The 12,641-nt window shown below is 39.0% G+C and overlaps 1 protein-coding gene across 1 annotated transcript in view; it reads left to right on the top strand.

The window, feature by feature from the left end:
• Nucleotides 1–10,522, top strand: part of LOC134791745 (uncharacterized) — a 131,782-nt gene extending 121,260 nt beyond the window's left edge. Inside the window, exons 7-8 of the mRNA XM_063762887.1 lie at nucleotides 4,472–4,609; nucleotides 10,150–10,522. Of these exons, the coding sequence (XP_063618957.1) occupies nucleotides 4,472–4,609; nucleotides 10,150–10,418 (407 nt within the window). The 3' untranslated portion in view covers nucleotides 10,419–10,522. The remainder of the gene's footprint in view (nucleotides 1–4,471; nucleotides 4,610–10,149) is intronic.
• Nucleotides 10,523–12,641: the final 2,119 nt, after the last annotated feature.

Raw genomic sequence — 12,641 nt, 5'->3', positions numbered from 1 at the left:
CAGCCATTCTTCGAATAATGCCTTCCATTTTTTGAAGTGAAAACTTCTTTAGCGGCGCTGGGCACTTTTTGAGGTGGGGAAAAAATTATAAACTCGAGACAGCGTAAGGCGATCACGTGACCGTAAGGTTTAGATGGCCACTCATTTAGATGGCATTTAAATCAATAAAGAAAAATTTCAATGACTTTACATGAAAAAGGTTGAAATACGAGGATCTCACAGTTACATTCTATAATAACTTTATATCACTCAAATATAATTCAATAAAGCTACATCTTGATGAAATCGCTAATAAAAGTGAACTCTAGTACTGGTGAATAAAACTCAAAATATCATGTCCAAATATATTTAGATGCGAGGTCTGCAAGGTAACTTTACAATTTCTATTCGAATTTTAAACAATTAACGCTACAAATTTGAATTTCGAATTTTAAACAAGCTCACTGACCAGCAATTTCGGAACTAAAGTTTTTCAATAGAAAGGAGGATGGGTCAATTATACATAGTGCTGCAGACATTTTGGACTATAAGTCATCGAGTTTTCACTTCTGTCGGCACTCCCGGAGTGCAACCCGTTGTTTTTTTTTTATTCTTTAGAGCCATGATAATTTATAAACAGCAATATTTTCCATGAATGGCCAGATAGGTACGGTCCCCGGGGCAAAGACATCTTTTACGGACGAGAAGGAACAAAACCTTCTTACACAATTTTATTATTTCCCATTCCAGCTTTTCCTGTTGCTCTTTGAATGGCTAACTAAGGTTACGATCAGATAGAACGAGCATGTAACCAACCCCCACCACAACGGTGCCCACCCTTGTTTTCCTCCCAATCTGTCTGCAAAGAAATGTTACTGCCTTCGTGGTTCGATAAGGGCACATAAGCCCTTTTATCACTTAGACTACATTTTCCCGACCTATATCTACGCCACGCCAGGATTCCAACTGTTATTCTCACCGCCTACTGTTCTCGTCTTGGACGTATCAAAAATTGTGTGGCCTCAAGATCTGTAATATCCGTACGTACCTCTAGGAAGTCTAGATCACACAAAAACTAGTTCATATTGAGACGATCATCTCGGCAAGCGTTGGGATTAACTGCCCTGCCAAGATGTTGACCTGAAACGTTGAATACAAATCATAATATGCTGAAGTGACTAGGAACATGAGAAGGCTATTTCATTTTATGATCTATTTTACATCTTAAGTTATTCCACATAAGGTATCATTTCACTTGTCTTTGAGTCTCTTAACCCTTTTGTGTTTACAATGTGAAGGGTCAGCCATAGAGTAAATCAGTAAACGTGAAATACTAGTGGAGAGAGATTTTGTGTACACTCTTACAGCCCGTTCACACAGAGTCTCCGTATTTACGGTACCCGTTTTAACGGATACGACAAAAAATTATGCTTTGTTCACACATAGGCACCGTATAACGTTCAACGTATCCGGCATTAACTGAGAGCCCGTTCACACATATGTAGTCTCCGTCCGGGCTCGCTTAACACAGTTTTTGTATAGGATTTTGCTTTGTTCGTCATTTCCGCAGCTCGGCCTTCGGCCTTGCCCAAAATTACTGGGGGTGGGGCACGCTTGGACATTCGGGATGAAGCTCCGGGCCTAACGGCCCTCCGCGGGGTCGGCCTTCGGCCTCCCAGGCTGATGCTCGCCCTTCGGGCTCGCTTAATCTACTTGGAAATTTGAGTTTGGCCCGTGTCCGCCGCCATTTTGGATTTGTTTTTTTTTAATGCAGTTTGTTTTGTATGATAGCACCGTTTAAAAGTTGCCATACAAAATAAAAGTGGCCAGTTTTCCCACAATTGTAGAATTTTTCTAAAAAAAATTTTCCCCTAGGGATCTAGGGGGCTCCGAGATTCCGTGACCACAATTTCAGCGCGCTATCTTGAAAAAATTTAAAAAAAAGAGTCGGTCATTTTGAAAAAAAAATGCGAGGCCGAAGGCCGAGCTGCGGGAATGGAGTGCTCGCATGCGGATCTTTTCTTTCTAGCAAAAGTACAACTTCATTTCCTTTTCCCTCTGGAAAACCAACTACTACACAAAAACTACAGCACCAACAACAGCACAAACAACAACACCAACAACAACAATATATTTAACAAAAGAGCTCCCCCCGCCCCGCACCCCACACACAGTTTATATCCAGTAAAAACGTACGGATACATGACGGATACGTATTCCGTTCATCCAGTATTTCGATGACAAAACGGAATGTCATAATTTAACGGACCGACATTTTTTACTGTATACTGAATACTGTGTCATATGTGAAGTCGCTCATACAACTCCATACGCCATCAATGAAAAAAAACGTATACGATAAAACGGAACCGTAAAACGGAGACCCTGTGTGAACGAGCTGTTAGAAGAAACCTACAGTTGTGCAAGCTGTGGTAGTTGAATAGGGTATTATACTGATGTATTTAAAATAAATTATTTTACACCATGCATGAAATAAAGCACCAGTTAATTATTAGAAAAACACAGATAGGAGTTATTTTTAAACACAAGTTCTATTTAATTAATCGGATAGAAATATAAAAAGTAGTTGAATTGACCGTGTCGTCACGATGTAATGTTTCATATAAATTCCATATTACTCAAATCGTTTTGACAGTTCTAAAAAAGTAACTGATTTGACTAGTAGGAAAATACCCTATTGTATTGGTTTTAAAGTGAGTGATAGCCCAACGCACTGATTAAAATGCCATTAAGCATTGACCATTTGCCATTTGAGTGAATTGCAAAAAAATTGTACGTAACTAAGTGCAGTTAAGAAGCTGTGATTAGTCTTAATTTAATTGATTCATTTGTGTTACGAAAATTAACTATGTAAGTTGTATTTATTGTACTTAATTCGTACACATATAAGTCTATAGCATACGCTAGTTACCACACTTTCATGCATCTAACTTAAATAGAAATGGCTTAACTATGGGTAACACAATGGAATCAATTAACTTTAGACTAATTACAGGTGCTTTTTTAAATACATTTTTTTTGCAATTTACTCATTTGGCATTAAGACATACATACTTATATACATAGAAACATAGAGCATAATAAAAGTTAAGTAATTAAGTTATTTATTTGTAGATGTGTAACTTTTATTCTCTGAAACCATTATTTTATTTTCGTGGTCGGTAGATGTTGTTAATCCTAAAATGTTAATAAATTCAGAGTAGAATGTTGACGACGTTGCTCCAAAAACCTCTCTACTTTGTAGGTATCATATGACATGGCGATATGTACATATTTATGAGGGTAGTAAGCAGCTAAGCATACAATATGTACAATAGCGTGTAGAACAGAGAATGACAATGCTCATTTTAGGGGAGTGTCGTTTATTGTTTGTTTCTGCTTAGCTTTGCGTCCATAAAAACCTAGAGGGGGAATATTTGCGCTTTTTGAAATAAATGTCTCGTTTTCCTGTGCGCGACCTACATACCAAAATCTACTTACGAATTGAGTTGTTAATAATTAACGTCTTCGCATGTAAATAATAACGAGTTTTTAGAGTAGAATAATGTTTATCGTCTTAATTGGAAATCGACTTTGTCGTGACGGTTTTACGATTATGCCGGTACTTATTATTATTATATTATGTATAGATAGGTACCTACTAATACTTACTTTATAGAAAAAATATCTTTTAAAAACCCTTATTCTTTTTAAAATACCAATTCAAAGAGACGCCCCAAATCATAAGAATGAGCGAAAAAAAATGATCCGATACTTGTAACTCTAAAAAATTCTATTTTTTTTCTACTTTTTATTTTACCACTCTGAAATTATGTACGTAAATTGCAGTTCCTAATTGTTTACGGAACCCTAAAAACATCCTTGCTTTGGACAGGACCTAGAGATGGGTACCCTATTTCTTCGAAGATTTTATTTTTTCACGTTTCTTTTGTGTACGTGATTAATATCAGATAGGTTTTGGGTACAAGCCAAATTCCAGCTTTCTATATATTAGGTAGGTACTAAATTAGGCTCTGAAAATTCCTTAGCTACGCCGCAGACGGAGTGACCTAGACCTTGCCAGACAAACTAGATATAGGTAATATAGTATAGATATGTATAAGTAGGCTCGTTGTTGATTAGAGGGTTAATGAGGAGCCATAAAGCCCGTGTAAGAGTGTGCAATGCCTATTAAAATAAAATAAAATGAAAACAAGTTTAATGAAACAACACAATCTTAAAACTTTTCGGAATAAATCGAGCTTTTGAAGTAGTCGGGATTATCCGAATACACTATAAGGTAAACGTACTGGTGCTCGACGCGGTCCCAGTACATGTCATCTTGAAACTTAAGTCATTGTCAATAGAGGTGACAGCAAGGTATCATCTATTGGGCATTAGCATGTCGAGCACTAGTACGTTTACCTTAATCCTAGAAATCATATTACAGAGACTATCTAATAGGTATGTAATTATTATTTTATTTTCCCAGGTATGCAGAACCTATCCATATCGTGCGCGCTCGTGTGCCTCATAGTGCTAGGGAGCGCTGCTCTGGTGGGTGCTTTTGGAGTCTGCAAGCATCAGATCAGCGCAGTGTTGGTTACTGGGGTCATGTACCTACTAGCTGGTGAGTATAATTTCAAACTACTCGGTTGGCCTACAAAACGAGTCGAAATTCTAGATAAAAAATGCTGTTTCATGTCGTGCAGGTTGTAGACAAAGAAAAGACCGCATAAAAGTAGCATTCATGAAATGTAGGTGTGAGGTGGGTGTGAGTACCTACCTATGATCGACCGGCTTTTTAAATTTTCTTTTACCTACTCGTCACATTTCGTTAACGCGAGCGAGTTCAAGAATTGGGACATGCTTTTTATCGAATGTCATATCATTCATATGAATGTGCGAATATTTAGAAGTATTAGGTACTAGCTTCCAAATTTGCATATTAAATAAATGCTCTATTTTATTACACAGTCAACGAATTCATCATGAATCCCACAGTTAATTGAATTTAAATTGAGTACGTGCTCGATTCGATGATATGCCGGGGGAGCCGCGGGCTTTAGATGAAATGGTGTCTCGCCGTAATAAAAATCTGCTTTATAACTAAAGTTTGCTCTTTCTATTAATTTTAATGCTGAAGTTTTCTATTTCTACACGACGGCGAAACGAGATTGGATGGTAAATCCATTAGTTTCACGCGAACACTGACACAATCAAAGCAATAGGCATGTATAGAAACCTAATTGTGATAGGTACTATCCTATATGATTTACCTATGTCAATATTAAAATCAAATTAGTTGGTATAGTAAATAAAAAGAAGCATAAATAAGTTTTTGGCAAAAAAATCATTTTTGGTACAAGCTTTTATCACTGACTGTACTTTTCTTACGACAGACAACTAATACTCATCGAGACAATTCTAAAAACCCCTAACACTATTAGGTTGCGTTGTTTCATCACAGAGTTCCTATGGCCACCTCCTGTCTCCATCATCAGATCAGTTCGACAGTACCATACATACATACAGCTGCCAATTTTCATGACGCTACGATCCTTGGAAGATGGTTAAATTAGTTACCTTAGATTCCATTACAGTTAGTTACATACAGGTCGAGAGTTCCTATGGCCACCTCCTGTCTCCATCATCAGATCAGTTCGACAGTACCATAATACCAATACAATAATGTATTGTCATCAGAACTACATACAGCTGCCAATTTTCATGACGCTACGCCTTGGAAGATGGTTAAATTAGTTACCTTAGATTCCATTACATAGTTAGTTACATACAGGTCGAGAGTTCCTATGGCCACCTCCTGTCTCCATCATCAGATCAGTTCGACAGTACCATATTATTGTATTGTCATCATCGCAGAACTACATACAGCTGCCAATTTTCATGACGCTATGATCCTTGGAAGATGGTTAAATTAGTTTCCTTAGATTCCATTACATAGTTAGTTACATACAGGTCGACCTAATAAAAGCTTGTTAAAAACGTGACACTTTTAGGTTACATTTGGATAATTTTTGGTACCGTGGTGGTTATTATAATTTGATTTGTACCGAATGGCTTGTGATTCGTGTGACACGCCATCACCTCATATCACTCGTCTAAACTAAACAGAAATAATTATAAATTACACGTTGCGTGACAAGATAATCCCATATGTGTTAGAAACTAATTGGTAAGTAACTACCTAAATATCTGATGATTTTAAGATTGTGCTGAAGTTTTCTTCTCTCTTGTACACAAACAAAACTAATGCAAAATGCTTAATGTATGAAACTATATATATTACATGAATCTAGTATTAAACTGGATTGGGCATGAGTGGTAGGGGTAACGGACAGAACGGGATAGTCTTATGTATCTTTCAGTAGGAGTAGCAGCGAAAGCGCTATTATTGTTTGTCCTTGTCACAGTCTCACATATTTTTTGTTCCCCACCGTTTTTTAGGGTTCCGTAACCCAAAAGGAAAAAACGGAACCCTTATAGGATCACTCGTGCGTCTGTCTGTCCGTCTGTCACAGCCTATTTGCTCCAAAACTACTGGACCAATTAAGAGCGCTATTACATTTCGGCGTTGAGCGAGTTTAGGTATTTTACGCGCTGCGGCAGGCCGTGCGAGCTCAGTATGCCGATCCCTTCTACCACACTCCCACTACAATGATGGATTAAACATTCTTGATCCTTCGCGAAGCATATTGAAATCAACCATAACAACACTAACTGTACTTAACTTTTAAAGTTCTAAAACTGTTATTTGGTAAGTACGAAAATACTAAATGCAGTGCAAATGTACATAGGGGCTGTTCATAAATTACGTCATCTATTTTTGACGATTTTTGACCCCCCCCCCCCCCCACCCCTCAAATCATCCAAAAATCAAGCTTCGGATGAATCTGTTTCCTCCTACGTCATGTTACCATCATCCGATGTCCAGACCCCCCCCCCCCCCCCCACTCCTCCCATTTGAAACGACGTAATTTATGAATAGCCCCATACTCGTACTTATGAAGGTATATTACTCGAAAGAAATTATAGGTACCTACTCGCTTATTTACATGTTTCGTCATTGCATTTGGTACCTATAGGATGTAAAGTTTGTATCAACGAGGGTTTAAAAACGAACTGGTACTGAGGATCTGATGATGATTAAGGTGGTCACGGATACCAATCAACCATGTAGTAACATGATTAGGCTCGTTTGATTCGTCTCAACAAGATCTTTGACACTGAAGATACACAGGGTCTGATGATGTAGCTGGAAGGTGGCCACGGGTACCAGTCTATCATGTGACTAAACAACTTCGTGTTTGGGCTCGTTTGATTCGTCTCAACAAGATCTTTGACACAAGACAGTACTCAGGGTCTGATGATGGAGCTGGAAGGTACCATTACCAATCAACCATGCAACTAAACCACATCGTGTTTAGGATCGTTTGATTCGTCTCAACAAGATCTTTGACACTAGGTGATACTCAGAGTCTGATGATGGAGCTGGAAGGTGGTCACCGGTACCAATCAACCATGCAACTAAACCACTTCGTGTTTAGGCTCGTTTTATTCGTTTCAACAAGATCTTTGACACAAGATAGTACTCAGGGTCTGATGTTGGAGCCGGAAGGTGGTCACCGGTACCAATCAACCATGCAACTAAACCACTTCGTGTTTAGGCACGTTTTATTCATCTCAACAAGATCTTTGACACAAGGTAGTACTCAGGGTCTGATGATGGAGCGCGAAGGTGGCGACGGGTACCTGTCTATCATCATCAGCTCCATCATCAGACCCTGAGTAGTATCTTGTGTCAAACATCTTATTGCGACGAATCAAACGAGCCCAAACACGAAGTGGTTCAGTTACGTGGTAGACTGGTACCCGTGGCCACAGTCCAGCTCCATCATCAGACCCTGAGTACTAACTTGTGTCAAAGATCTTGTTGCGACGAATCGAACGAAGCCAAACACGAAGTGGTGTAGTTGCATGGTTGATTGGTACCGGTGACCACCTTCCGGATCCATCATCATACCCTCAGTACTACCTTGTGTCAAAGATCTTGTTGCGACAAATCAAACGAGCCCAAACACGAAGTGGTTCAGTTACATGGTAGACTGGTACCCGTGGCCACAGTCCAGCTCCATCATCAGACCCTGAGTACTAACTTGTGTCAAAGATCTTGTTGCGACGAATCGAACGAGCCTAAACACGAAGTGGTTTAGTTACATGGTTGATTGGTACCGGTGACCACCTTCCGGCTCCATCATCAGACCCTGAGTACTATCTTAAGTCAAAGATCTTGTTGAGACGAATAAAACGAGCCTAAACACGAAGTGGTTTAGTTGCATTGTTGATTGGTACTGGTGACCACCTTCCGGCTCCATCATCAGACCCTGAGTACTATCTTAAGTCAAAGATCTTGTTGAGCCGAATCAAACGAGCCCAAACACGAAGTGGTTTAGTTGCATGGTTGATTGGTACCGGTGACCACCTTCCGGCTCCATCATCAGACCCTGAGTACTATCTTGTGTCAAAGATCTTGTTGAGATGAATAAAACGAGCCTAAACACGAAGTGGTTTAGTTGCATGGTTGATTGGTACCGGTGACCACCTTCCGGCTCCATCATCAGACCCTGAGTACTATCTTGAGTCAAATAAATACATATAGAATGTCAGGTCGTTTCAAATATTTTTAATCCTGTCCGGTAGTTTATTAAACTGTACCATTATAAATTATAATACTATAAAAACAGTGCTAGGATCAAAGTCTCTCGTTGCGGTTTACACGCACACAGTATAGCGTTTTACACGGCGCCCGCCGCACACAATGATAAAAAACCTCGTCGTCGCCGTTGAAAATGTGCGGAGCCGACCGACACACGTCCTGCCTCTACAAGCTCTGCCGCGGCACTGAGCTGGCGCAGCGCGCGTCATCGGTAATATAGAGTAGTTTTCAAAAAATTGCCAAAAAATTATAGTAGAATTTCATAAACACTAATGTATACCAACAGTATAAGCAAACGTTGCAGATTGCTTGAGTATGAAAATGACTTCGATATTAAGTAGATTTTCGTAGGAATTGACACTTGTTTCGGAGAGAAAATCGAGTTCGTTTTACTTTGATTTTCTCTTTCCCAAAGGTATGTAGGAAAAATATAGTTTGATATGCCTAAAGTACAGGGTATTAGTAATACAAAATAGCCAGGTTTAGCAGAGTAAAATTCTCAACATTTCCAAATAAGAGCTCGCCATTCAGTGCTTCACGGGGTTTTTCGGAAACGACCATCAGAAAAAAAATCATTACTAATTTAATAAGTCCTTTTTCTAATATTTACAACGATATTTATAAAGATAAGAAGACGCTTTTACTGGAACAAGTACTCATTGTTTCTAATAATGAGCGCAAAGTCCTGAATTTCGTCGACTAGTATCATCAATTTTGCATTATTTCGACTTTTCTTGTAAGAGCGCTCTTAAGTACGACTAGCTAAATGAGAAGGCTGAACTGCCGTATATCAGAGGGTCTACCGCGAACACCGAAGTTCGCAAATTGCGAGGATTTCTCTTTTACTCCAATGAAACCGTAATTAGGGTGACAGAGTGAGATGCCAGCAATTTGCGATCTTCGAACAAAATTAAAGATAGCCAGCCGTGTGTGGAAGAATTGAATGAACAATTGAATGTACTTATGAACTTCGCTTTGCTCGCTCGTTCGAAAATGTGTGCAGTACGGAACCCTTGGGACGCGAGTTCGACTCGCACTTGACCGGTTTTTTTAGTAAGGATTATGGTGGGCAACAAATAAATTCGACCAATCATAGTGTCGCATTGCGTATGTTTTGTCCCTCACGGAGGCACGCGTAATACCACTTCTATAGGATCCTACCTTCTATGATATATTACCTATATTTTGGTAGGTAGGTAACTATAAAGAATAAAGATCAATAAAAAGTTAAGCGTGGCGTGATCATCACTACACCTTATAAAACAAAGTTGTCTAATTGTTATTATAGTTTGTTAACACGTGCTTGGCTTCCCGGGCCGCTAGTACATAAATATAATATATATACGCGTCGACTTGAGAACCTCCTCCATTTTTTCATCGGTTGAAAATTAAGACGATGTAAACTTCTAAAACTATATTCTTTGCTATTCCAGGTCTGTTCGCGATGTTCACCCTCATGATAATCCACTTCAAGCGCGTCCAGCGCACATCGACGCGCGGCGTGCACGGCGACGGCACCGGCGACGGTGTCGTAGGGCCCCAGGCCCCGGCCTACCCCCTCCTAGCCGCCAGGGAATTCTCTACGGCCTGGTCACTAGATCTGGGGTGGGGAGGAGTGGTCCTAGCCACCACCACGTCGCTGCTTTGGATCCTTTTGTCGAAAATTATGAGATATAATCCTTTGTCCGCGATGTTGTTGTAAGTTTTTGATGTTTTATGTTGGGAACGCTGGACTGTCGGATGTTAAATTTTAAGTGTACCTATACCCCTGACGTTTGGGTACCGAGTCGTAGCAGAGCCATTAGGTAGGTACTGCTCTTGAAAATATATACTTCAACTTTAATCCCTCGAACAAACTTTAAATCTGTGCCACGAATTTTGGGTAGATATACCGGCATGCCCGAAGTTTAATGACCCACAGATGTAGTGCATAATTTATTTTCCATCGTATTTTCACGAAAACGAACGAACGTGTCTTGCTATTTCAGTCAGCCTCGGTACAAAGAGGTTGACTGAAGTAGCATGATAAATACGAACGTTTCCGAGAAAATTATTAGAATTACCTAAGTTTCCATATTGTAGGTACGCCTCTCTGAGGCAGGACATGATGAAGATCGTTGTAAATTAGAATAACATCTCTGTAACTCATGACCAAATGCCTAATTTGATTGATTGAATACGACGGAAAATAATTAAATATGCATTACATCTGTACTAGGCATTGCATCGAAAGTTTAAAGCCGTTAGTCGTATTAATTAAAATTCTATGTTAAAGCGATATTTTGAATTAACGTTGGCGCATTATACTGTTGAAGTAGTAAGGTATATTTTTCATCAGCCAGCTCTGTTTCACGGTGTAATTATTTTGTATTATAGCTGATGGCACAAATGTTTAAGCGTGGTTTTAATACATTACGATGTTGTAGTTGTAAGTGGCTATAATTAACATCTAGGCACGCAATCGATTATACTGTTAGTCAATTACCTACTATCTCTGGCCCTTCATCTCCATAAGACTCGTAATAACTCGATAAAACTGCATTTTGGAAAAAGCTGCCTTTTCAATGTATGATAATAAATTAATAAATCGATTCGGGCCTTCGGAAAATTTAAAGAATGAGCTGATCATGTAGGAACTATCTATCGAACAACTTGATTCCTGACTCACTGTGAAATCTTTTTATATTTATTATTCATTGGCATTACATTAATGTAAAATTATTATGATACTCATAGGTATTGTGAAATCGTTCTATGGTGGGATCACAAATAACTCAAATCAGTTTGTTCGATTGTACATTAACTAGGTACTTATTTATGTAACACGCCCACCTGTACATATTTTAAGATTGCGACCGGCATTTATATATAGTGTTACCTGAATAGTTAAAAATTGATGTAATTATCTAATTATGCATTTATATTTAGATAATCGCCGAGCTTGCTGCCGTCCACGTTATTGTTAATTCTTTGTAAACCTAATATATATATATTTTCAACGTTTAACCTTTTTACCTAGGAGTTTTGAAATAAAAATATGGAGCATATAGATCCATCATGTATGTACTTTTTCACTGTCAATAGTTCCAACAGAAAAAAAATACATATTTCTTGGTTTAACCTTTTGGACGCCATTGACCGATATATCCGCACCGCAGGTTCAACGCCAAAGACTGATTAATCGGTCACAGACCACAGAGGAACTTAGACCATGCATAAAGTTCAATTTCAGTTTTGACACTTCGGTGACGTGGCGTCCGCGTGACAGCTTTTGTGTTTGAAACGGCGTCGAAAAGGTTAACGGCCTCCTATCCTAGTCGGTACCTAAGTGACCAGGGCCTAGGCAAGCCGCGAATCGTTTGCTCTGTAGCGAACGAAACGCTATTGTTTCTCTATCGAACTTGTATGGAAGAGTGATTTGTTCGCTACGGCGCAAACGATTGGCATCTTGGAAATGCCCTCTGCCCTACGAAATTGGAGGTCCCGGATTCGAGTCCTAATAAGGGCATTTCTTTGTGTGTTTATCACAAATTTATTCTTGTGTTATGAATGTAAATATGGATTAATATCGTTGGTGAAAAGGTTAAACGCTGTTCGTCAAGAGCTTCTATGGATTTCGACCTGTAAATTTACTTCAAATATCAATTTTAAGCTTTGTGTACTCGCCTGTACCTGTCTGTGTCCTTTTTAACATGAATTTACAAATACAGCATTCACATTTCCTGTTATAAGCACCACTAATAGATAGATATATTATAAATGATGTTTTCAGGTTCATGGTTTCTCTTTGTTGGATATTGACAAACGTACGCGCCAGCACACGAGGCCGAAGGCCGAGCTGCGGGAGTGCAATGCTAAGCAGAAGTACAACTGCATTAACTTTAGGTACCCTTTGGAGAACAAATATTCTTTATACTAAAAACAA

Source organism: Cydia splendana, chromosome 6 (assembly GCF_910591565.1).
Source record: "Cydia splendana chromosome 6, ilCydSple1.2, whole genome shotgun sequence".
In the NCBI taxonomy this organism is placed as follows: Eukaryota; Metazoa; Arthropoda; class Insecta; order Lepidoptera; family Tortricidae; genus Cydia; species Cydia splendana.
The sequence above is the reverse complement of the archived record's forward strand: the minus strand, read 5'-3'. Positions and strand labels throughout refer to the sequence as shown.